At 29.6% G+C, this 26,748-nt stretch overlaps 3 protein-coding genes across 4 annotated transcripts; 1 reads left to right on the top strand and 2 right to left on the bottom strand.

Annotated features, from left to right (window-relative positions):
- Nucleotides 1–27: 27 nt before the first annotated feature.
- On the top strand, nt 28–5,820 carry LOC137831733 (probable protein S-acyltransferase 17). The gene is made up of 10 exons (XM_068639530.1): nt 28–243; nt 326–419; nt 1,089–1,183; nt 1,284–1,451; nt 1,532–1,604; nt 1,709–1,761; nt 3,778–3,869; nt 3,958–4,010; nt 4,114–4,239; nt 5,218–5,820. Exons 1-10 carry the CDS (start codon nt 95–97, stop codon nt 5,491–5,493), a joined length of 1,179 nt encoding a protein of 392 aa, XP_068495631.1. The 5' UTR covers nt 28–94; the 3' UTR covers nt 5,494–5,820.
- Nucleotides 5,821–6,342: 522 nt separating this feature from the next.
- Nucleotides 6,343–15,301, bottom strand: LOC137831732 (protein BONZAI 3-like). Of its 2 annotated transcripts, XM_068639527.1 has the most exons (17): nt 15,204–15,301; nt 14,851–15,041; nt 11,476–11,523; nt 10,906–11,054; nt 10,744–10,792; nt 9,898–9,954; nt 8,956–9,135; nt 8,703–8,837; nt 8,397–8,458; nt 8,196–8,292; nt 7,993–8,107; nt 7,850–7,926; nt 7,491–7,628; nt 7,205–7,372; nt 6,987–7,100; nt 6,796–6,892; nt 6,343–6,669 (listed from the first exon to the last, which is right to left on the bottom strand). In XM_068639527.1, the coding sequence occupies exons 2-17, from the start codon at nt 14,995–14,997 to the stop codon at nt 6,545–6,547; spliced, it is 1,758 nt and encodes a 585-aa protein (XP_068495628.1). In that variant the 5' UTR covers nt 14,998–15,041; nt 15,204–15,301; the 3' UTR covers nt 6,343–6,544. The 2 variants fall into 2 exon arrangements, with proteins under 2 accessions (XP_068495628.1, XP_068495630.1); XM_068639529.1 differs by lacking the exon at nt 15,204–15,301 and having other exon boundaries at nt 14,851–15,180.
- A 1,453-nt stretch (nt 15,302–16,754) lies between these two features.
- LOC137831736 (protein BONZAI 3-like) lies at nt 16,755–24,363 on the bottom strand. Its single transcript, XM_068639533.1, has 16 exons — nt 24,057–24,363; nt 22,078–22,125; nt 21,457–21,605; nt 21,286–21,334; nt 20,555–20,611; nt 19,512–19,691; nt 19,266–19,400; nt 19,089–19,150; nt 18,720–18,816; nt 18,521–18,635; nt 18,357–18,433; nt 17,994–18,131; nt 17,708–17,875; nt 17,514–17,627; nt 17,311–17,407; nt 16,755–17,132 (listed from the first exon to the last, which is right to left on the bottom strand). Exons 1-16 carry the CDS (start codon nt 24,192–24,194, stop codon nt 16,996–16,998), a joined length of 1,761 nt encoding a protein of 586 aa, XP_068495634.1. The 5' UTR covers nt 24,195–24,363; the 3' UTR covers nt 16,755–16,995.
- Nucleotides 24,364–26,748: the final 2,385 nt, after the last annotated feature.

A 26,748-nucleotide genomic window follows, 5' to 3' on the forward strand; every position in this document is an offset into this window, starting at 1 on the left:
TTATATTTTATAATTAAGTAAAAAAAACCATCCGTTGGATCTGGAATGGGATGTAAAAATGATGGAATGGGCATAGGAACAAGAGAAGGGAGTAATGGGGGTAGAATGGTTATTGGTGTGCCATGGTTTGGTCACTGCGGTGGTCGTTGTTTCTTTCCTCTGCGGTCGATGGCCAATCTTCGAAGGCACTTTCATTCAACGCATACACTACTTTCTCACTTTCGGCGCTTACGATTACTTCTTGTATCTCTCTCTTTCTCTCTCAAATCTCCATTTTCGCTTCCTTCAATTTCAATAGCTTCATCTCCCACTCTCTCCATCACAGGCGTTTCGTTGGCGCAGTTTTCGGCCATAAGTGCACGGATGCGATTCTTTCTGTCGAATACTACTGCTGCGATCGTCCCAATCCTCTTCTACAGGTACTGCTGTTCTTTTCTATTTCGTTTCATTCCTTCAACTTGTGCTACCGATGCAGAGAAATTCTTTGTTTTATTTCGATGCATGGATTTATCGGTCTTCTGCGTTGTGTTTTATGAATTGTGACCTACAACTAGCATGACAGTGGAATCTATAAGCAATTCCTCTAGTTTTTCATTAGATAAATTGCTTCGCCTAATTCATTACGGAAATCGTTTTTTTATATTATTTAGGTCACGATTTGCTCTCTTCTGACATCTGAATACTTCATTTAGCCTTTACTTGTGTCTTTTGTGTGCAATATTTACGAATGAGATGCAAATGCCGCCAGTTCGAATATCCTTTTTTACGAAAGGATCATGGCGATGTCCTTATAGTTGACAATATTGTAAGTTTGGGTTCTTATGTGGATTCAAGATAAGTTTAGGACCATATTGATGACGTCATTGAAAACTTTCTGGCACTGATATTGTCTGAGTACTAGAACTTCTAATTTTCTCGTATAGAAATGAAAACATAAAATGGGAGCAATTATAGGAAATAAAAGAATAGTTCAACTCATTGCATATTATCCTAGGGATGAGACCGTGGTTTTTCTTTTCTTTTCAGAAAATCTACTTCAATTGTTATGTTATCCATTGGTTTGAATATTAAACTTCTGTTTGTTGCAGATCATATACATTGTGATAGTCGGTGTTACCTACTATTTCATTGCCATATCTTGCTTTGCCTATATCCCTGGATACTATTTAGGTGGAATTCACAGGTAGTGTACTGCTGGGCCAATGTTGTACGCTTTTATTTCTTAATGGTTTCTTCAGCATTATTCTATCCTGAATTTTGTTAGACCTTATATTTTTGTTTAGGTACACAAGCTTATTGGCGGTTGCTATTGGAATTCTGCTCTTTCTTTTGACCAGCTTTACTGATCCGGGGACAGTAAACACTGAGAATGTATCTCAGTATATTTCTGCTTATCCCTATGATAATATTATTTACTCAGAGAAAGAATGTTCCACTTGCAAAATTCCAAAGTGAGTTTGGCACAGTTGTTGAGTTTTGTTGAAATGTTGGTTAGGTTTATCTATAAAATTGTGTTAATTTTTTTCTGCAGACCTGCTAGGTCTAAACACTGCAGCATTTGTGACCGGTGTGTTGCTAGATTTGATCATCACTGTGGATGGATGGTTAGTAATCTTTGAAACTCTCCTCTTTATAAGGTTGCTTGTGGCGTTCTCATTTAATAATCATGTGCTTTTTTGAAGTTGTACTGAAGTTGTTTTACTCGCAGAACAATTGCATTGGGGAGAAAAACACACGGTATTTCATGGCTTTTCTATTATGGTGAGTTCAACATGTATTCTTACACAAGTATCATTTTGTGTAATCTAAACTATCTCCTTTACAAAAGGAACCCCGGAAAGTATAATGCATTAAAAGACTAAGCAAAAGTTTAAGAAGTTTCCTCTCCTTAAATAAATTTAGAGGTTCACAAAAAATATTCCAAGAGGTATCTGTTGGTCATTTGGCTGGTATGGGAAATTGGCAATGTAGATAGTGATAAGTTAAAGTCGCTTCTCATGGACTTGTGTGATGTAATAATTGTTCTTCTATTGTTTCTGCTCAAGTAATTGATCATTATCTCCAATTATAAACATAATCACATTACTCAAAAGTTTTCTTTAGCTTGTTATAAAGATAGAGCAATTGATTGAAGAACTAACCACAAATGAAGAAAGTTTCACAATATTCAAAGCATTGTTGGGATCAAACTTCACTAATCTCCTTCTCATGACCAACCGTGATAGTATTAATTTTCATCTCTCACTATCCAATGTTATTGTAATTGATAAAACTCACCAACCATTAATTCCTTCAAATTTGGATCCTAAGTTCCTTTATCAATAATAAATTCTTCACCATCAACTGAATAAACCTGCATTGTAATATATAGACAATCAATGAGTCAAATCCTATTCCTAGAGGCATGATTCATTAAGTGATTTATGTTCATTCAAGATCAATAGATTATTTTCCAATCAGTTCTAAGACAAGTTATGATCTATAAAGAAATGTGAATCACTAATATCGCAGTAGATGATATGTATTAAATAAGACCGCGATTGATTGTATTTGATCCCAACGAAATGGCTACTGCGATATATTTTTGCACTTTGGGTAGAAATTTCTACATGCTTAAACATCCTCCTGTTATTTTTTTGTTCCTTTTCCCTTGGCCTTTGGAACCCTTGAGTTACCAGTTCCCGTGTATTTTTTTTTCTTGCTGTTCTACTGTAGGGCAGAGGGCTACCACCAAATATGAGTGGTGTCCATATTTTCCATTTCCACAATGGCAAGTTCTATCTATTTCCTTGGCGTACAGAGATTGGGCAGCCCTGCTTCATTTCAGTTTTTTTTTTTAAATCTTTTCCATCTAACTGTTCTTTCTCTTGTTTTAGAAGATAACTTAACTTCATCCTGATTGTATTTGTACCAAGGTTATTTAATCAATATGCAAATCATGAAATGGCAAGCTATTATTTGAATCATGAATCATAATCTGTTTAGTATAGTAAGATTTGAAAAAAAAATCAAATATATTATATAGAAGATATATAGTGTTCAATGTAATAGTTTTAAACTAGATGTAGATTTACAAAAAGTTAACCGTATTAGTTGTATTTGAGTTTGTGAAGCTTCTATTTAAGAAAAATGTAAGCAATGCAAGCAATAGCTAGATAGAGCACAATGTGCTGGTAACAAATAAAGTTGTAGAAAAATCAAAATAGGTATGTGGTCCTCCAATTCCTTTTGATTTAACAATTTAAGCTTGTATGGATTTTCAGTTTCTCGTAATAGAATTGGATAAAGAAGAATTAAAACCGTAAAATAATGAATTGTTGAATTGTCTGATCTGTATCATCTTTGAAATTGTGTAGATTCATTCATGTATTGTAAGATACCAAGTTATTTGAGTTTTGTCTCATGATACGTATTGACAGGTAGCTAAATTGTGTTGAATTGTAGGATTTTAATTGTGAACTTACAATTCTAATAACTATGTTGTGTATCTATATTATGTTTAATAAATTTTATTTGTATTCTGAAAAGAAAACTTCAGTTCGTACATGTTACCTAACGATTTCTTTACCAATTTACTGTTCCATTATCACATAAGTCTTGAACTTTTCAAGACATTGTGAAGATGTGTTTTTTTAGTATGAGATGTATAGATGACTAGAAAATCTTAGTAATAATAATTTTAGTCACTGATTTCAAATTTACCATAGATTTGCAATAGGTTATATATCCTCCATCTCTGGCTGTATTTTGTAGTTGTGATTCTTTTACATCTTGTAGGCATTTCCTTATATGCTTGTATGGAACAGTTGCCATTGGCTTGGTTCTTGCTGGAAGACTAAGAGAATTAAGAGTTGTTGATATTCTAACTGGTAATATAGATTTGCAACTTATATCAATCTTTGGATTAAGTTTTTTTACTAACTTTGATACTTTTCTATCGTTGTCATAACTATGCAGTTTATTATGGAATAGAAAATTCTTTTCTGGATTTAGCTCCCAATGTTGTGCAGGTGAGGGATTTTTTTTTTTGTCTCAACATGCTGATTGTTATGCTTTCTATTTTGATTCCATATTTCCCATTTAAGTGGTTGGTGATATTTTGTTATCATACAGTGGTTGTTGGGTTCTTACAACACTCAGATACTTCTTATGGTGTTCCTAGCAATCGTTGGGATGCTGTTAGCTGGTTTCTTTGGTTATCATGCAAAGCTTTGCATTACAAATACTACCACTAATGAGGTACCTTCTAATGTAATTAGTAATTTTTAGTTAATTATAAGGAGTCAGGTTGTGTCAAGGAATCCCTTTATCTCTTTTTCTTTTTCTTATCTGAAAATAAAAATCCTAATAGAGGGAGGGATCAGAATGCTATGCATTTAAATAGTTGAATTAGAGAAGTATAGAGTATGGATACCTTGTGTCCGTTACCATTAAGTTAGAAGAAAATGCTGTACTTAATACTTAATTTGAAGTTTACATGATCTCTGGATAGTAAAAAAATTGTGATATGTGATATGATGTTCTAGAATAATATTTGCATCTGGACAAATTGACTGCGTTATTAGAAGTTTTCAGTTTTCATAAATATTCTAATGAAACAAATCTATCATTAGGTAGAACTAGATCAAACCACCTTTTGTTTGAGTGTCTTGCTGGTTCTATATGATCTTTGTAATGCCTGCTTGTTTATCTTCCTGAGACTAATAATTTAGAATCTACTGCCTTTTATATCTGGTGAAAGGAATGCGGGTGAATGTGTTTGTTTCAAATGCTGCTCCTTCTGGAATCACTGTTTCCTTCCCAACAAAAGCAGAATACTTCCAATGTGGGATTTGATATTCTTAATGTGCTCTGTCACTTCCCCATTCTCTTACCCCTCTTCCCTTCCCCCTTTTAAGGTGTATTATAAGTCTGCCTTGGACTTAAAAAATGCAATAGCAAAATCCTTGCACTGACAAGCCTACACTAAATGGACGGTTGGCTAGGCAGGTCTGGCTATTTAAATTTCGAGGGAGTCAATTTACAGTTTTTGCTGATTTGTGAATGCATAATTGCTCTAGTACAATTGCTCTTTTGTTTATCATTATCCAATTTTTGTGTCTTATTTAGCCAGAAAACTGTATGCTTATGAGAGATGCTAATGGCACCCTCATTGCTCAATGAAACTAAAACTAAAACTGTATAACTGTATGCTGATTGTTTCTATGTGGATCACAGACTTTTAAGTGGCAAGACCACATGGAGTGGCAAAGGAAGCTAAAAGAAGCAAAGGTGAGTGCTGAAGCCCTAAAGCAAAGTATCGACGGAATTAGCAGTGAAAAACAGCATTTGTCGAGCAAATGGAGAGCCTTCTTTCGAAAATCACCTCTAGAGGATGTGGTAGTTGTTAAGAATAATGTTTACGATAAAGGTTTCTTCCACAATATTCAGGAGGTTATTTCCCCTTTCTCTGCAAGGTGGTCCTTTACACAAAACAAATTGAAGTCCAGATGAATATGATCCTAACTTACGTGTCTTTCTGGTTATTAAAGAACTTTGTGGGCTAGTTGCACATAAATTGAGTGGGTAGTATGTCTATTCATTTCTCAAGATTACCCAATAAATCATTGTGAAAACCAGAAATATGATATATTAAATTCTATAATCTATTAGAGGTTCTAGACTAGGTTTGTAGAGTGAGAATTGATTGGTTGTACTTGATAACCCTCCCGTGTCTGCATTTTTTGGTTGTGTTGTACTATTTGTTACTAGCAAAAACAGAAATATATCTGTACTTAGTGCACTTATAGTTTTTATGTCCAGCTGCACTTTGTTATTTTATATTGAGCTGTAAAACTCATCAAAGGTAGGCTGTTTCTTCCTGCACCTTCATATATTCTTATCTGACCTCCATAAATTTTCATATTTCCAAAAATACCCCTATGTATATTCTGGATTACATAAGTCTTTTTTCAAATTCGTAATTAACTTCTGGATTACATAATTTTCTCATATGCATGATTAGTTTCTAAAATTACATAATCCAGAAGCTATTCTAATGCGGGAGACAGAAGAAGGATAAAAAAGTATTTTCATGTTTTGTATGGAGGGTTGTGTGGGGGGCAGAAGAACCTATGGAGGTGCAAGAAGAAAGTGTCTTAAAGGTAGTGAGCAACTATAGCCCACATAAAGTGGACAATACCCAAACTAAAGCCAAACTTTTTTTCCTGCGAACTGGTTAAAAACCTGTTTTAAATTCAAAATTTGGCTTTAAAGAAGTTCTAGCATTGTTTGCCTGAAAACAGAACCGTCCGCAGTAGAAGCCAGTAATCTGTAATGGCCATTCCGGAACGTGATAGGTCATTGGTGGTTAAAAGACAATGACTATAGAATTATGCCGTAAGATACCATTTTCTTTTTCATGCTTCTATTTACATTTCATGTAGATACAAACTAGTTTCGCAGATAGAGTTATTGGTCATGGTCATTGATTGCTATGAACCAAATAACATGTGAAATCATCCTTCTCCCTAACGTGCACCTCTTAAAAAATCTATTGCATGGTCTAAGTTGATGCCTGAGGAAAATGGGTAGGCAGTGGCTGAGGCTTGATGTCCCTGCTTCGCATAAAATGCAAAAATTGTCCAGGCAGTTCTTCTAGAAGAGCTTGCACTACTGATATCTGCCCACCTGTCAAAAATTCATTACATGATATAATGATAAAAGGAGATAAAGAAATAGATGAGTTTTTACTGTTAGGTATCATCACTTAAAAGACAAACAAGTTCAAAAGCAACTGCTACTTCTAGTACTTACTATGCATTTCTCTCATAGGAACAAATTGTACTATATCTCGTGTAGCTACACGACCCGTAGAACTATGTAACCGACGCCCATTATCAGCATCCAGCACCTGCAAGCCAACAAGTATATATATTTATTCTCTCTACCAATAAAACATCGTCTCGTGCTACTAAATAGTTAATGGAGAAGGGCGAATAGTGAACCTCCATGCTTGTGAAATCAGCATTTCCAACTCCAACTATAAGAACCGATAAGGGAAGGTCAGATGCTTTAACTAGAGCATTCATTGTTTCTTGAATATCCGTAACAACTCCATCCTATAAGAAGATAGATGATGAACACTTAGTTGGTTATTCATATATCATGATCATACCATAACAAAACATAATAGCCAATTTCATCATCATCATCATCATCTTACTGTTATGATAAGCAATACGTAATACTTAGTGTTGTTGAGTGATGAAAGGGACTGCGCAGCCATTTGAGCTGCCATGTTGATAACTGGGCCAAATAAAGTGGGTCCTGACAGAGTGACACTGCGTAAAGCACTGCCATAAGCATCCATTATGCCTTCAACTCCTGCAACCTAAACACAAAGGAAAGCTAACTGCTATGTTAAACTGATAGACCAATAATACAGGACACAACATACTGCAAATAATAACAATCTTTTCCTAAGAAAAAGGAGTGAAAGAATTTCTAACCTCAGAGGTACCTGGGCTCCCATTTAGATTAAAACAGTGGGATACGGTACCATCAGGTATCTTCCCTCCAAAGCCCCAAGCAGGAAATCGCCTATCAGAATCATAAAACTGAATAACTTCTCCAACCTCCATTATAGCCTACAAACAATACTTCCTTGGTTAGGCAAAACAATGATTCAGATAATGCAGCCCTATTATTGAAGTTGTTTAATACCATATATAAGAAAGTAACAAAAATTACACTGTCTTTTGTACGTAATCCATGATCATAAGCAGTAAAACGAGGTCGATCTATTGTTTTTTCTTAATTTAATGATTGAAAAGTTCAGAACCATTCATTAATTAGATATCAAGTTTACCTTTTGGTATGAATTTAACCGACAGTGTGCGTCAATGTAATGCAAGGAATCTGAATGTAGAGGATTTCCATTTGAAGCTGGACAAATAAAGCGCTTAATATACTATAATCACCGTTGCTAGTAGAAGAACAATTGTTACTTACCAGTGAAATCTACAGCAACCATGAAGTTCAGTTCAAAACCATTAGATACGTAATCAATAAAACTGAACTGTTCCTTTTCACAATATTGATCCACAAATAGTTGACCTTTCAGAACCTATATTGAACAAATTGTAAAAAATGAACTTAACCGAAAGAAGTAGAGAAAAAAAAAATATAATTTTACAGCATGGATCAGTAAACACCTTCTCTTGCCTCTGGCGTGTGGAAGGTATGACAAAATTTGCGCCTGTTTTCTCCCTGTATAACATTTCTAGTTCTGTCACAGACTTCTGCATTTTACTGATGGCAATAAGTTTTTATATCAGTATATTTTCCATCCATGACCTGGAAAAAAATAGAGGCACAACAAAAATATAAACAATTTCTAATAATTACAATATTACCCAATAAGTACATGATCGCCACTGCTATTGAAATCGAAACACTCTATCAGTAATGGATTATCCTGCACGTGTTAAAAAATTTCAAACCTAGATAAATATCTTGTCTCGTGAGAAAGAAAGTTAAAAATAAAATTTTAGAGTATAGAAGAGTATTTACAAATTTGTTTGTATAATTTAATTTATAACGATTTTTTTTTCTTTTTTCCTATATTTTCCCCTTTTACAAACATTTATAGAAATCTCTATCCCATACCCAAAATCTATGATTGTAGCATCAAATGTTAAGCCTAAATATGAGAAGCTTACTTTACTTCCAAACTTGTGACCACCAAGACAAACTGGTCTCCATTTTGGATTTAAATTGTCGTTGATAACTTCAGTTTTGCAGATAGGAATATAATCTCCATTCTCCACCATTCTTGATATTCTTAGAAAAGGGTCCTACAAGAAAAACTATGAGAGATTGTTCGAATGTTAAAGAAACAAAACAAATAAATATGCACTCGATTAAATAGGGAACAAGAAGAATGAGAATGTAGATGGGATGTAGAATAAGTACACTTTTGGAAAAAACGTCCTTGTTGTCCAAGCGAGAACAGCGCAGGACCATCTCAACTACACTCCTTGAAGCAACAGTCTCCTCAGCGTGCACAGTAATTGCTCCCAGGTTTCTTAAACCACCATTCCCGCTTTTGTTTTGGAGCCTTAATGTTAACCTCCTACTTGGTTTAGTCACTATCTGCCTCGCACACACACAGTTCACACCAGCGTCAGTGTACACAATCTCATTTCTCAGTGCAACAGATTACATAAATTTTCACTCACCTTTATAATTCCTGTTTTCTTTCTCTTTTTATCTGATCACCATTTTAATCACACATTTTCCTTTATTTGCTTTTCTATCCCTCTTGAAGTTTGAGAGTTTTGATAACTAATATTTTGCCACTGTGAGTAGCTTTCTTCGACGGGAAATTTCTATCATCACAATCTTCTACATCTCTTTTATTTGGTGAAATTTCGTGCTAACATGTTTAACTAAGTGTTTTTGGATTTTTTGATAAGACCAACATATTATTTCACCTAATTAATAATAAATATAAGTTAATTTAAATGACGGCGTTTAGATTCAAAACTGATACTCCTTAAATAAAATATAAAAAAGTTAGTTCAAAGCATAAGCGTTATATATATATATATATATATATATATATATATATATATACATTTCTTTACAAAACGTTATAACTCTCTTCTCTTCTTGTAAAGTTTCTTTTCATCTCTCTATTTCTCCCCAACTAAATACACTAAAAAATGAAATGTCTACTTTTATCAGAATCCACTACCTGATGAGTTAACCTTGAAATTGAAGGTGAGATAACAATCTCCCCGTGTAAAACGTGAACATCTTGTTTATAAAAAAAATGAGAACTAAATCATGTATTACGCCAAAAAAAAAAGCATGGTTATTTCAACGATTTAAAATGAAAACAATGGTGCTGACCTCTGATAAAGAGCAAGTGGCCATTCCAAGAAATTCTTGATCTTGCAATTTTAGTGTCTGCAAGAACAACAGATGAAATTTTTTTCTTGGTTTTCACATAAAAATTTCATAAGTCAGAACCGTTCACTATTTGGGCTAGAGAAAGTAAGAACATAATTTGGGATGCATATCTATACATTTTACGTCTCGCTTCATTATACTTCACACCACATTAATAAGTTGGCATCCCATTCCATTCTCATTATGCATTTTAATTTGGATTCTACTATGACTTAATTTCTTTAATCAACAAGTTTATCTAACTAGAAGGGAGCCGAACAGGTCCTATTTTCAATACTCCTTTTAGCTAAATAACTTAATATTTATTCATATAAATATTTATGTCTAAATTATTTTTATAGTTGAAAAATAAATAAGATAAAATTATTTCCTTACTACTAAAGTGTTTTTAATGAGCTATTTTAGAGAGAACCTAATAAAACAAATTAAAAATAACTTACAGGCATATCACAGGTTACTTTTATAAATCCTCAAAAACACTTGTATAAATGTTTAAATTCCTGGTCACAAAAAAGGCAAGTTATCTCCAATGAAAATAGTTGGCTGTCTGCATATAATCGGCATGGTGACAAGCATTCTAAAATTTTCATTTTGTAAAACACTGAATAAAGTAATTAACAGATTCACAATTTACAAATTATAACATACAAATTTAAAAAGTAATAACTTCGAAGGCTTTTAGTTGTATATTCAACTCTAGTCCTTGTCTGTGGCCAATTACGTTAATTTGCCTATTCTTAAAAGGGATTTGAATTTAAGGGGGCATAGTTATTATGTTTTACAAACCTTGGTGGGAACGCTATGATATTTTGTGTCAATGTCATACACATGAAATCTGGAAGAGAAGTACAATGAGAGAAAGGGAATTATAAGTTATCATTGCAATACATTGAATGTATACCATTCAGTTCGGAATAGGTGCAAAGATAGATATGAAGGAAAGCTTACTCAAGTAGTTGCACAATTTCGAAATGAAACGCAACACTAATTTCCTGTATCCACTCTGGATTCAAACAATTCAGAATTACTTCCGTGCGACCTAGTTCTTCCAATTGACCATCTCTTTTCTTTTCAAATACTACAACCATGGGATCACTCTGAAATAAAATAAGAAAAACAAATAAGCTAAGTTATGCTCACAAAGGCATTTTTGAACAATGTATAAGTACCATAAATACTTGGTATTCACACCTAGGCTGCCACAGGCAAATATTTTGTAAATAAAGTCGTTAATCTAGACATTTACATGAATTTGGAGGAACCAAGACTAGCAACAATATTTTACATTCTAGTTCGTAAATAAAATAACTTCAAAATCATGGCATGATTAACGTAACTTGATTACTCAGACCTGTTATTGCTTTGCATAGCATAACAAGCTGCAATGATATATTAAGCCAAATGGAAAAGTATTTCAAGAACACATAAATCAGCATGAAACATCGGCAAATTAAAGAAAATAACAACCATTTCGAATTATTCTACTCCGTTTGCATCCTTATCTAAAAGAAAATATACCTTTGAGGCAATGTCCCGATCAAGTAAATTGGAAGCTGAAAGAGATAACTGCAGCAAAAATATTACAATAAGCTTATAAACATTTGTCCAGTGTTCCAACAATAATAACAGACAGCATACTTAAAGAACCAAAAGAAAAAGAAAAAAATTAGAAAACAAACAATCGTAAAATACTTAAACATGCTTTATGATATCTGAAAAAAAAACACTAGAATGCATTCATTTTGGTGTACGCATTTAGCCAAAATGATAGCAAGACATTTGTTGGCTAATTTTTTCTAGAGCTTATGTTTTACAATCACTTATAAAAGAACTATAGCCTGACCCGATTTGTTGGTTACTTTCGAGGAAATTCAACATTATTATTGAACTATAAACAATTTCAAATGAATAACACCACATTTAATCCAAAATGGTGATAAGTTTGTAGATATTTTCTACTTATATGTTATTGTTTTTGCTTATTTCTATGTATTGTTCAACTGTTAACTCACTTTACTTCAACAGCCTTCCTCAACTATGAATCTTTTTCATGTTGGTACATTTTTTTCTAAGGGTTTTTTTTATCAAGGATAGACACCAAGAAGAGATTGTGTACCAGTAAACCCATGTCATGTTTGTGAGTTTTTTTTTTCTTTATATATGTTGGTCTTTTTCTTCATTTCTACCTAATCTGAGACTTTTAACTCATATACTTTATAATTTCAAAGGAAACAAAACAAAGAAATATTGTACTAAAAGTCATGAACAAACTTATACAATAAATTGTGATACAATCTTCGATCTAAAACTTTAAGACAATATATTGAACTAACATATACAAAATTTGAATAATTTTTTATAAATATTTCATAAAGGACATTGGAATATTAAATTCAATTATTTTTCTTATTTTTGGATTTTAGCTGGATTCTAGAATATGATCATTTAAGTAAATACTGCAAGAGGCAAAAAATTTAGTTTGATTTTAATTTTTCTCAATTTAATTTCAAACTTATTAGGATAATAATCATTCTTCACCTCGTTTTAAAGTATGTATGAAAGATAGAAAAAAATAAATTAAAGTTTTTATCATTGTCTTGAATTTGTTAGGTAGAATGGAAAAAAAAGGGATGAAAAATAATATGTTTTGTTTGAAAATAAAGATAAATATAAAAATAAAGTGCAAAATAGAAGTAGCCTTTAACACATTTTTTTCTTTTATTTTCATAAGCACCAAACTATCTACACTGGTTTCTTTCATCACTAATGTTTCCACTCGCTCCATCCTATATCCAACTAAATAAAATCTTTATTTTTCTCTCTCACTGTTCCTCTATTTTTCTTTTCTCTTGTTTAAGCCATTGCATTAATCTGATTCCAGATTGTCATTTGTTTTGAAATTTTTTTTAATTTGATTATTAATATAATTTTGTATACTTTAACCATAAAAAAAAGTATTATCTGCTATACAGATTAACTTATACAAAGATATTTCAAAGTATAATTCAAACTTAAAAAACATGTCAGCAGTGTAAAATTGTTAGTCTTGTTTTTAATGGTTTTAAATGATATTTTTTGTTTTTTAATCCATGTCAATATGTTACTTTTACTTTTAGTCTCTGTAATTATATCATTTATTTGTTTAGCATATGTAAATATATTACTATTTATATATATATATATATATATATATATATATATCAATTTCATTGGTATATAAGGATGTCATAAATTCATAATTGATATAACAAGTGATATATGCTGATGTGATCAGTAAGATGACAGTTAATTGTAGATACTAAAAAATTAAAATAAAAACAAAAATCAAGTATTCATAATTTATGTCAAAAAATAAATCTGAACTAAATATATATTAAAACAAGTGGCAAAATATAGACATCGCAATAATTGAAAGGTCTAAAAATAATGAAAGTCTATATTACTTTTCCATAAGTCAATGAATCCAATTAATCCAGATATAAAATTGTTGGCTTGAGTAAAGAAAAATTTATTTTCACCTAACGATCGATAAACAATTCTTTTCACTTGACTCATATAACTTACAAAAAGCATAAAAATCAATATTTCATTATATATAATAATAAATTTTTATTAGTCAGTATACATTTTTATAATATGAAACATTATTAACTGAAAACTAGAGACCTTTGTTTATAAAGGGTGTTGATATATATACAGGGTAAGCAAGGTATTTTACATAGCTTATATAAATATAACAGTTAAAAATATTATGTTTTAAATGACAAAAAATTTAAAATAGATATAAAGTAATTTTTTTCAATTAGTTATTAAATTATAAGTTTACACCATGATTATTTATATCCTACAATGTGATTAAATAATTCATATGGTAATATATATTTAATTAATTCATTTTGATTTATATATACTAAACACCAAATAATTTTAGATTAATATAATACTTTGAATTTAACGTTAGTTTTTGAGAGAGAAAAAAGAGATGAAATATATATTTACATTGTAACAGAAGTTATATTGTTGTGATTTTATCTATTTTCATATATATATATATATATATATTTAATATAAAGTATTATTAATTTTATTTTCTTGTTCTTGTTAAATATTATGAGTATGCATATCTTTTATTCATAAATAATAAAAGAAATTTATATATAATTAAAAATAAGATAAATTTATTATATTGATAAGCGAGATGAACTGCTATTTTCAAATTGATAGATAGTCTGATCCGTTCTGATAGATAGAAAGACTATTTATGAAATAGAGGTAAAAGTTTACTGAATTAATTATTTTTATTATCATGTTTGATTATGTTAAATATGAAGATAATCAATATATTTATTTTCTTTTTTTTAATAAGAAAAATGATGCTTTAGTAATTTTTAAATTTATATATGATGAATTTAGAAATAAATATATATAATAAAAGATAAATTTGTAATTAAATAATATGAAAAAATATTAAAATTAAAATTATTGAAAATTATAATATAATTAAATAAAAATTTGATTGTAAATGTATCATTATTTTTTAATAAATAATATTTATTTATTATATTTCTTTTTGAAATACTCTCTCCTTCATTCCTTTGTTTATATTGAAACTTTTCGCTCCTTTCACAGTTCACGACCGTTTGTTTTGACTGGAAGATATTTGCAGTAAAAATTGAGCTAACATGTTCGCAGGAAAAAGCGTAAAGCATAATAACAACAATAATAATATAACTAATAATTAACAAAAAATTTAGTCAACATTTCTCTATATAGTTTTTTTTTCGGAAAACAAATTGAACAGAAAAAATCATAGGCGTATGCGAAAGAAATGAAGAAAAATTGCAGCGACAGTGAATATAGGTTGAGAGATAGAAAAGAAATTGAGAAAAATACCTGAACTCGTGTGAACAACTGGTGAAACCCTTGAGTCTTGTAGAAGAAATCAACGGCGTCGTTTTTCTGTTCAATGCCAGTGGCTGCTTCACGTTTTCCTCCCACCGCTTGCTTCCCTCCTTCCATATCCGAACAACACCCTCCCATTCTCTCTCTATTCTCTCTCTGCACAACTCTATCTAATTTCTTCACTGTTAATGAAACAGCGAGTGAGAGAGCGATTGGATTAGGGTTTTTCTGATTTTATACTAATAATTTGTTTATTTCTGTTAATAAAATAATAATAACAACAACAACGTGTTCTCCAAATATGGCAAATTTGAGCTACACAGAGAGAGCAGAGCGTTCGTTACCTTTAATAGCTCGTGACGGAAACGCGTCGTTCCATTCTTTTTCTAACCGTTTCAGATTCAAACTTTCACTTCAAGACAGAGATTAACATGCTAATGAGAATAACCTGTAATAATAATAATAATAATAATCATGATAAATATTTTATCTCAACAACCATTTAATGACTTGCAGAAGAAGCCAGACTCATTGATGAAAAGCTAATATAAATTCAACAATAATTATTTATCTTTTTTAAATAAAAAATTACTTTAGCTTTAAATATATCAGAAAATTTTAGTTTGTAAGTTATGATGATTATGAAATAAATTTTGATTTTTTTTTTAAGGTAAGATGTAAAATTATAAATTTATCTTTATGTTAAACAAAATTAATAATAAAATATGAAGTATTTTTACGTATAAATAAATAATTTAAATACTTGTGAATTTAAAAATTATAATTAAAAAATATATTTGTATTAAATGTAAAGTGTACTAAAGAAGAAAAGTAGTTGAGTAGTGATTCTTATCATTTCTGATGTGTTTTCCATGTATAAGCATAGACTCGTACAGATTCCCTGAGTGTTCAATTTTAAGTCTTCTATATCTATTTAATAATATTCCCACTTATTTTATATGGTGATACTAGTATTTTTTTTATGCTTAACACTTTGGATAAAATTATTTTAATTTTTTGTTTATTGTTATCCTAAAAGTTTTTACTGGACAATAAAGGAATTAAAGTTTTAATTTTACATATTTATTTTTAAATATCTTATTTTAGAAAGTCTGGAACACTCTTGTGTGACGTGTTATTAGGGGCAAAATAATTGCACCTGGTAAATAGTGCCCGAAATTGAATTGAAAGGTTTGCTTGCACACCCCTTCAAATGGGCATGCATGTCTGAATAATCACTTTGTTCATCATAATTATTCAATATACATATACAGTGGGGACGAACAGCTACATCGATGGAATAATTTATTTAAAAAATAATAAACATTACTATCATACAATATAGCTTCTACATTTTTATATTAATATGAGTCTATTTTTTAATAGTGGAATCGATATATGAATTTAGAATGTGCAAAAAATAAAAACCTAATATATTCAATTAAAAATTTAGAAAATTGAAAGAATGAAGTGCAACTTTCATTGTCAAAGTGATAGAACCAAAATATTAGATTACAAATATTATATTAAAATTAACGAATTAGATTGTATCACTTGTTTATCATAGGAGTTGTCTCAATGGAGAGTTTAAAAAAAAAATATAGTTTGATAATTCTTAGAATTGTATACAACTCTTAGAATTTTATAACTGTGATAGGTTTAAAAACAAATATATATAATAAAGGGTAAAATTATAATTAAAAAATATTAAAATTATAATATTAAAAGCTGTAATGTGATTATATAAAAAATTGAGGTATTGAATGTATCGTTATTTTTTTTCATTCAAAAATCAATGTAAGAAATGTTTTTGATTTTGGTATAGACATTCAATGCAGTCACTAAAATAAATATGTGAAAAGTCTAAAGAATACCGAAGAGAAATAAGGAGTAAATCACCAAAGATATATTTTCTTTGAATTAGTGATTGCCAAGCAAAACCCTTTACACTATATACATTTGAGATTTTTCTTGTTTCTGTTTACAATTCATTTCAATAAAAATAAATAAATCAAATTTGAAAAAAATTCAAATTAGTTTAGTTATTAGAATTTTGGTCCTTTAAAATGAATCGACTTTATGACCAACTATGGAAATAAGAACAAATAACTTGTCGGTGGTATGTAATGATAAAATCTATTGAATGGAGGATGTGGATGCTTGAGAGAAGTGAGAAGGTTGTGACAGAGGTTTGACGTCTCTACTTCGCATAAAAGATAAAAATTGTTCAGGTAGTTCTTCTAAAAGAGCTTGCACAACCGATATTTGTCCACCTATTAAAACGTACATGAAAGAGAATTTATTTAAATAAAAATAAATTAAGGAATAAGAAAGAAGAAGAGAATGAGAGAGATAATAAGTGTAGAAAATTATTTGTTTGATGTATTGTGCTTATTATCTACTCAAAAAGAAAAACAAGTTAACTTGAGAAGTGATAGTGATGATGCTTACTATGTACTTCTCTCATAGAGACAAATTGTACTATATCTCGTGTAGCTATACGTCCAGAAGAACTCTCTAACCGATGTCCATTATCAGCATCCAACACCTACAAACAAACAAGCGTATCTATTCATTCTCTCTATCAACAAAACATTGTCATGCTATTCAATAATTAAAAGTCTCAAAGGATTGGACAAGGATGAATAGCAAACCTCCATGCTTTTGAAGTCAGCATTTCCAACTCCAACTATAAGAATAGATAAAGGAAGATCGGATTTTTTCACAAGAGCATTTATTGTTTCTTGAAGATCAGTGACAACTCCATCCTATAAAAAGATGAACCATTTGATTGATTAATCATTATCATCAATTATAAAACAGCATCACCAATTCATGATCTTCTTACCGTGATGATAAGCAATACATAATACATTGTGTGGTTGTGTGATGTGAGGGACTGCCCAGCTATTTGGGCGGCCATGTTGATAACTGGGCCAAATAAAGTGGGTCCTGACAGAGAGACACTGCGCAAAGCACTGCCATAAGCATCCATTATGCCTTCAACTCCTGCAACCTAAACACAAAGGAAAAGTAACTGCTAAGTTAAACTGATAGACCAATAATACAGGACACAACATACTGCAAATAATAACAATCTTTTCCTAAGAAAAAGGAGTGAAAGAATTTCTAACCTCAGAGGTACCTGGGCTCCCATTTAGATTAAAACAGTGGGAAACGGTACCATCAGGTATCTTCCCTCCAAAGCCCCAAGCAGGAAATCGCCTATCAGAATCATAAAACTGAATAACTTCTCCAACCTCCATTATAGCCTACAAACAATACTACATTGGTTAGGCAAAACAATGATTCAGATAATGCCGCCATATTAATGAAGTTGTTTAATACCATATATAAGAAAGTAACAAAAATTAAACTGTCCTGATTTTGTACGTAATCCTTGATCATAAGCTGTAAAACGAGGTCGATCTATTGTTTTTTCTTCATTTAATGATTGAAAAGTTCAGAATCATTCATTAATTAGATATAAAGTTTACCTTTTGGTATGAATTTAACCGACCATGTGCGTCAATGTAATGCAAGGAATCTGAATGTAGAGGATTTCCATTTGAAGCTGGACAAATAAAGCGCTTAATATATATACTATAACGATTAAATTCATAATCACCGTTGCTATAATAGAAGAACAATTGTTCCTTACCAGTGAAATCTACAGCAACCATGAAGTTCAGTTCAAAACCATTTGATACGTAATCAATAAAACTGAACTGTTCCTTTTCACAGTATTGATCCACAAACAGTTCACCCTTCAGAACCTAAATGGAAGAAATTGTAAAAAGTGAGGTTGAGTAAAGGAGTAAGTGCAAATAAGTAATTCTATTGCATGGATCAATACACACCTTCTCTTTTCCGTGGCTTGTGGATGATATGACAAAATTTGCGCCTCTTCGCTCTTTGTATAATTTTTCAAGGTCTGCTACCGACTTCTGCATTTTGCTGATTCAATAAATGTTGCTATCAATATATTTTGCATTCATGAACTAGAAAAGTAAAGGCCCAAGTAATATTTTGGTTAGTATACTAGCTTACACATTTTTCATTGTAATCATCTTTATATTTAAAAGTTTTATGTTTCCGTTGTTATAGTGTTAGTTCTATGACACCTCAAAAGATTAATAGAAATATTTAAGAAAATAATGAAGAATGAAATAAAAAAGTTAGTATAGATAAAAAAAATATAAAGCAATTTCTAATAGTTGCATTATTACCCAATAAGTACATGATCGCCGCTGCTATTGAAATCAAAACACTCGATCAATAATGGATTCTCCTGCACAGAAGTTAAAAAATTGGAAAGCTGGATAAATATCTTGTTACGTGAATAAGTAATTAGAATATTATAAAAACGTAACTTCAAATATTAAGCCCAAATATGGCAAGCTTACTTTACTTCCAAACTTGTGACCCCCAAGACAAACTGGTCTCCATTTTGGATTTAAATTGTCGTTGATAACTTCAGTTTTGCAGATAGGAATATAACCTCCACTCTCAACCATTCTTGATATTCTTAGAAAAGGGTCCTACAAGAAAAATAAATATGAGAGATTTTTCTAATGCTAAAAGAAACAAAACAAATAAATATGCACTCAATTAAATAGGGAACATGATTAATGAGAATACAGAATAAGTACACTTTTGGAAAAAACGTCCTTGTTGTCCAAGCGAGAACAACGCAGGACCATCTCAACTACACTCCTTGAAGCAACAGTCTCCTCAGCGTGAACAGTAATTTCTCCCAGGTTTCTTGGACCACCATTCCCGCTTTTCTCTAGGAGCCTTAATGTTAACCTCCTACTTCGTTTAGTCACTATCTGCCTCGTACACAATGTCCAAAATCTCAGTTCTCAATGCAACATTATTAACAAGTAGCACATGAAAAATAGAAAATGTAATTATATACACATTCATTAAATTTATAACTGGTATTTTCCTTATTTTTTTTATCTCATTATCACCCATTTTATCACACATTTCGCTTCTTCTTTTCTTTTACGTACGAGCTGTGGTAGCATTTTTTTACCATTTCAGTTTTCCTTTTTATAAAAGACTATAGTGGGTTCATGGAGAATAGATTAGAAAGATTTGATAAAAATGAAATGTAAGGGAGCAAGAGACCATTTTTAATTCAAAATATAACAATAAATACGAACTATTATGACTTAAGAGACAAAAGATATTTGATATCAATAAATTATGAATAAATTTAAATAAAATATCAAGACATCATTTTCAATTTAAAATAACAGATTTATGAGTCTTTCATTTTTATATTATCCATTTTCTCCTTTCTATTCAACTTGAGATGTTCAGCTCACTAAGAGCTATTTCATGAAACTTTGTACCAATATTTTTCATGTCAAAATGAGTAATCTTAAAATAAGTAAGTTCAAAAGCATTCTTGCATTTCATATATTTGTTTGAGAAACTTTTTATCCTTATGTCTCTTCTTTATTCAAAGCTTTTCCTTTTTTATTTCTTTAATTTTTCCACCTCTATTTCACAACTGAATTGTACTTTTATCAGAATCCATTACCCAATAACCACAAAACCGAAGGCGTGATGATAATTTATTGTTTATATTAAAAATGAAAATTACGTAATTGATAAAGTGTATTAAGCCCAAAATAAATCGTTTCTCATCAACGATATTGCAAATGAATACAATGAGACTGACCTCTGATAAAGTGCAACTGGCCATTCCAAGGAAGTCTTGATCTCCCAGTTTTAGTGTCTGCAAGAAAAACACATTATTTTTTTCTTAGTTTTCAAATATAAACTTCATGAGTCATAACCATTCACCATTTCGGCAAGAGAAAGTGAAAATAAAAATTTGGAGTACTATTACAATGCAAAAACTCATATCTAAACTTTACAAGTCTGGTTTCATTTTACTTCACATCATTTTAATAAATTGGCTCCCCTTCGCTCTCATTAACTATGCATTTTAGTTAAGCAATTAAAATTTTGATCTTTTACTGAAGATCATATAGGAAACATATTAAAAAATTAGAACAAATTTCTTAGAAGTTATTTGGTATTGTTATTGGAGTAATTAAAATAAAAATAGCACATTAATATATTTAAGCTCTTTTCATAAAATATTTTAAATACTTAAAAAAATGATTATAAATATAATGTGAAATTAAATTCAAGTAAGATACAAATAAGGTCGTATAATTATATGTTTTATCCTCTGGTTGTAAGAAATTCGAAATACAATACCAAAAATATAGCTAAATATTTTTCTTTCGAAAAATTAAGCAGCAACGAGTTGACTGCTTTTTTTTAACTCGGTCGAATAGTATTACTGTTAGATCCTTAATGAGCAAAAAATTGCAGGAAGAATTCATGCTCTGGTTAATTAAGCATTAAAATTTCGAGGGCAGAGTTATTGTGGTTACAAACCTTGGTGGGAATGCCATGATATTTTGTATCAATGTCATACACATGAAATCTGGAATAAAAGTAAAATGAGAGAAAGGTGTTGTAAGTTATTATTGCAATACAAAATGAGAGAAGGGTATGTATACAATTTTGCTTGGAATAGATGCAAGACAGATATGAAGGATAGCTTACTCAAGTGGTTGCACAATTTCGAAGTGAAATGCAACACTAATTTTCTCTATCCACTCTGGATTCAAAGAATTCATAATTACTTCTGTGCGACCTAATTCTTCACATTTGCCATCTCTTTTCTTTGCAAATACTACAACCATGGGATCACTCTGAAATAAAATAAGAACAGAAAACCAGCTAAATAATGCTTGAAAATATCAATTTTGAACAATGTATGTATAAAAAAGGATTATTATATTTTCAAGTTTATGTATAGAAAACAAATGTTCTTTTGTACATAAGTTGTTTGTACATTATAATTTGTGGAGAAACTGTGACTCTAAAAATTAAATTTTACATTGTAGATTCTACTGTCTATAACAGAACTTGAAAGCATGCATCATTAGCATTACTTGATTAAGAAGTCCCAAAGAAAAAGAATACATGCTATGTACTTTTTGAAAAATATTAGTACAAACATCTAAGAAAATTTATTTCAGGCAAGTAGAAAGGTATTTCACGACGAAAAAGAATGCCAGCAGACACACATAAATAAGTATGGAACATCGAAGAAATTAAAAAAAATTATAACCATCTCGAATTTATGTATATAATTTGCAATCTTATCTAAAAAATATATACCTTTGATGCAATGTCGCGATCAAGTAAGCTGGATGCTGAAAGAGATAACTGCAGAAAAAAATATTACATGACCATAATAATTTGTCAACATTGGCCTGGTTCAAACAATATATAACAAAATAGTATATTGAAAAAGAAAAGAAAAAAGTGAACAGAAGTAAATTAAAAAACAAACAAACAAAATGAGGTGGAAATGAAGTGATTTGAAAAAGGCACACAGACAAACGCATAATAACTTTTGTTTATATTAAAATCAATTTTTAACAATCAATTTTTTAGCACAAACAAATATACCCCATATCAATATCCCTCATTTTGATATTTAGATAATAAATTCAAAAGAAATTAAGGATTCATTTGGAGATCAACATATAATAAGATAAAAGTGTGATCAGAAAAAAAATATATTAATTTTATCTAATGTTTAGTTTCTTTCATGATAAAGATAATGAAATTATATAAATGATAATGATTATCAATATATTAATAGTGGTATAAACAATAGTCACAATTAATTATAGTTATTATTTTAATTAATGATGATGATAACTGTGATCATAATAAAAATAATAATATTAATGACAATATGATGACAAATGATAAAAGTAATCATAATTATACATAATAAAAGATACTAATAGCAAGAGAAAACTTGTATAAGGGTAATGACTACAACAACAAAAGTAATAAGAGTAAAATTATATGAATATTGATGAAAATAGCGATAGTAAAGGCTAGATTGTATAATCATAAGAAAAAAATAAATTATTTTTTAATTACTTTCTAACTTAGCTCCCTCTAAAATAATAGAGAAGTCCCGGTCTAAAATCTCATTTCTTTGTTTCAAATTTAAATTTTTTTTCATAAAATGACAAAAATATACTAGAACAACTTGTTAATGTTTCATTGCTGAAAATAATATATATATATATATATATATATTGCTACTAAGATATTATTAAAATAAGAAAACCATGTATCATATCAATAAAGAAAACTTATTTATATTAGGATAGAATGATAATGATTGTAACTGCAGGCAATCTAAATACAGCAACTTTTAATTTGATATTAATAAAAAATAGATTATTAAAATCAAAACCCCATATATGTTTAAATTTAAAAAATATAAAACAAAAACTTTGTTCACTCAATCTTTGCTCTCTGGTATTTGAACTGTATACATATTAATTTATATACAAATAATATATATATATATATATTTATTTATTTATTGCTACTAAGATATTATTAAAATAAGAAAACCATGTATCATATCAATCAAAAAACTTATTTATATTAGGATAGAATGATAATGATTGTAACTGCAGGCAATCTAAATACAGCAACTTTTAATTTGAGACATATAAAAATAGATGATTAAAATCAAAACCCCATATATGTTTAAATTTAAAAAATATAAAACAAAAGCTTTTGTTCACTCAATCTTTGCTCTCTGGTATTTGAGGAATTTGAATATATACATATTAATCAGATTAAATTGTTATTAGCTTAATAATTTTATTTGACTATTATATATATATATGGTGTAATTCTTTTTTTATTAAGCAAACAATAATCTATTTCTTGCGTTGAAATTCTTTCTTTTTCTCTGATCGCCCCTTGTTTATGCAAAGTCTTGTCCATGGCTTTTCCCTCTTTTCCACGTTTGGTTTTGACGATACAATAAAAAAATGACGTCTTCAACAAAGCGTAAAGCATGACGATAACAACTAAGTAGTAAAAGAAATAGAAGAAGAAGAAAAGTTCAGTTCAACTTTTTCTGTGATTTTTTTAGAAGACAAATTCAACAAATCAAATCGAAGTCAATTCAACAAAAAAAAAACAAAAAAATACGACGGCGATAGTAACGAGGTTTTGAACGATGGAAAGGAAAATGTGAAAAGTAGTTAATGCGCGACGATAGTGATGTTAGGAATCGAAAGAAAATTGTGAAAAGAAAACAAAAAAATGAGTACCTCAACTTGTGTGAACATTTGATGAAACCCTTGAGACCTGAAGAAGAAATCGACGGCGTCGTTTTGCGCATTGGCGCCTTTCCCCAACCCTCCCACAGCTTGTTTCCCTCCTTCCATGTCAGAAAAACACCCTCCCATTCTCTCTGCAAATTTCTAAATTCTCAAATGCCAATGAAACAGTGTGAAAGGGATTAGGGTTTTTTCGGATTTTATAATTACTATTTATTATTATTTATTTATCTGCAAAATAATAACAATAATAACAACAATGCAAAAAGTCGCTATGGCAAGAAACAAGCCAACGTTCTAAGTTGCCTTAATTCCTAGGCTTTTATAGAACCAAAGCAACTAACGCGTCTTCTTAATATTCTTATGATCTTATCCGTTTCTGATGAAGGAACTACCACGAACCTTCATTCATTGTTTCAATAACAAGCAAAAACTGAGGAAAGATTCACAAAATTGTATTCGTCTTCTAAATGAAAATCAAGTAAAAAAAACTTTCAAAACATTCTCGAAAATAGAGATAACAGAAGAAAAGTTCAGCCTCACTCATTTCCAGTGTGATTTCCATGTAATAGAACACAGGTTCCCCATGTATTTTTTCTGAAAGAACGTGGTTTTTATTATAATAATGATAAAGATATATGTTATATACATTATTGTTTGAAGTGTTGTATGTTTATCGCACCTTGTTTTTATCGAGCATAGATCTCTTGAGAATTAAGTTAATGTTCACTCTGGAATTAATATATATTTATAAGTATTTTTTTATTTTAAAAATATTTAAAATAAATAAGATATAGGATTGATTATTGAATGTTTACCATTTAATTAATTATTATCATATAAATATTTAAGTTATACGGTTATATTATTTAATGGTTACGGGGAGGTACACAAGTCATCTTAACTCAAAATCTATAACTAAGATGTAGGTGAACTTATTTTATGGATGAATGAGTTTTAGCCTTAGGTTGAAGTAATTAGTCTTGAGATTATAGTACTTTGATATGACTTTTATTTCCAAACGATTTGTCGAATTTTGTTGATTTGGAGTGTTGGTTGTTTATTTTTAAATGACTTTGAATGATAGTAGTTTAGTTTCAAATAATCTTAAATTGTTTTGAAATGATTATTTATTTTTAAATAACTTATTAAGTTTGCTCTGATCCAATGTGATGGTCATTATTTTTCAAACAACACCAAATATCTTGACAGGTATATAAAGTTGCTCTGATCTGATAGTAGTGACATTTTTTACTCCAAATCAAATGGACAAAAAAATTTGAGATACTTCTTCAATGCTATTACACTCTGAACATTGTCATGCTCTTCTAGCAAGTCTAGCACCTCATCAATATAAATTACATTTATTCAAATTACTATTCATATATGTTGATACTTTTAAATTTATATTTAATTTAGAATCTAAGAGATAACTACTGACGTATTGTTATTGCAAAAGTGTATAATTTTGAAAAACATTGAAAGTACATTTTTGAATATCTTATTTTAGAAAGACTTAGACTCTACTTCACGTGTGATGACTGTAAAAAAGTAATGAAAATGGTAGTTGAATAAGGGAAATAACCCTGAAATTGAATCACAAGACTTTGTCTATATACAAACACTTTATAGCCCTTTCAAGGGGCATGTCTCAAACACTACTTTACTCGTGAAAACATTTAATTATAATTATTAGCCATTTAAGAGGAATATTTGATTAAAAATTTAATTTTTATAATAATTGTTAATAAAAAAATTATAAATTAATGTATAGATTAATATTAATTATCAAGATTTTAGTTATGAATTTCTCATATCTTAATAGTTTAAAAATAATCACATATGAATTATTAACGATTGAAAGTAATTAATAATCCTATTAATTATATTAATAAATAACTCAATTACTAATAACAAACAACCACTCAAATACATTTTCTTTAATTAATTTAATATATCTTAAAAAACCTAATCCAATTATTAATATATTATAATAATTTCTATCTTTTAATTATTTAACCCCTTCCTCACTCTGAGTATAAAAGAATCTTATAAAAAAACATCATTCAATGTCTGAACAATCTTATCCAAAACTCTTCTTAAAGTCTATACCTAGGCAGAAGAGTCTCACATTAGGAGGAACAAAGAAATTATTAGAAATTACAATTAATCATGAAAAAAAAAATTAAACCTGTAATTTGACAATGGGCCTAAAATAGGATTTACAAATAAAGCTAAAATATATTTTTATCCTTATCTTCTTGTTAAATTTCCTTTATATTTCAAAAGAATTAATTTAGTCCTTAATATTTTACTTGATATATATAATTATTTTTAAACAATTAACTTTTTCAGCTATGAAACACGTTTTAATTTTTGTTTAATTAATTCAATACATCACCTTAATAATGTATATATAAGAAATTAAAAATATCACAACCATTACCCGATTATTAAACTTAAAGCCGATCAATATTCTTACAATTATGATTTGTAACAAAATATTACAAAATAGTTACAGTATAAAAAATACAACAAAACAGTGCATAAATAGAAAATAATAATTGAAGATATAAAAATCTCTTCAATTCATAGAGTTCAAACATCTTTTAGTAAAGTCTTATTATATTATATACTATAACATAAGAAAATGAATTAGAAACTAAGAAGTAACATCATTGTG

This window comes from Phaseolus vulgaris, chromosome 6 (genome assembly GCF_000499845.2).
Source record: "Phaseolus vulgaris cultivar G19833 chromosome 6, P. vulgaris v2.0, whole genome shotgun sequence".
Lineage (NCBI taxonomy): Eukaryota > Viridiplantae > Streptophyta > Magnoliopsida > Fabales > Fabaceae > Phaseolus > Phaseolus vulgaris.

What these genes read in the sequence shown, in the direction of transcription:
- LOC137831732 (XM_068639527.1), bottom strand. Translation starts at nt 14,997, where the DNA reads ATGGGAGGGTGTTGTTCGGATATGGAAGGAGGGAAGCAAGCGGTGGGA. An exon ending in GGCGATCATGTACTTATTGG is followed by an intron (nt 8,293 to 8,396) that starts GTAATATTGTAA and finishes TATTGCCATCAG; the next exon opens with TAAAATGCAGAAGTCTGTGA. An exon ending in GGAGCCCAGGTACCTCTGAG is followed by an intron (nt 7,373 to 7,490) that starts GTTAGAAATTCT and finishes CTTTGTGTTTAG; the next exon opens with GTTGCAGGAGTTGAAGGCAT.
- LOC137831736 (XM_068639533.1), bottom strand. Translation starts at nt 24,194, where the DNA reads ATGGGAGGGTGTTTTTCTGACATGGAAGGAGGGAAACAAGCTGTGGGA. An exon ending in ATCGCGACATTGCATCAAAG is followed by an intron (nt 21,606 to 22,077) that starts GTATATATTTTT and finishes ATTTTATTTCAG; the next exon opens with AGTGATCCCATGGTTGTAGT. An exon ending in CAAGCCACGGAAAAGAGAAG is followed by an intron (nt 18,636 to 18,719) that starts GTGTGTATTGAT and finishes TCTTCCATTTAG; the next exon opens with GTTCTGAAGGGTGAACTGTT.
- LOC137831733 (XM_068639530.1), top strand. Translation starts at nt 95, where the DNA reads ATGGGGGTAGAATGGTTATTGGTGTGCCATGGTTTGGTCACTGCGGTG. An exon ending in TCCACTTGCAAAATTCCAAA is followed by an intron (nt 1,452 to 1,531) that starts GTGAGTTTGGCA and finishes TTTTTTCTGCAG; the next exon opens with ACCTGCTAGGTCTAAACACT. An exon ending in TTCATGGCTTTTCTATTATG is followed by an intron (nt 1,762 to 3,777) that starts GTGAGTTCAACA and finishes TACATCTTGTAG; the next exon opens with GCATTTCCTTATATGCTTGT.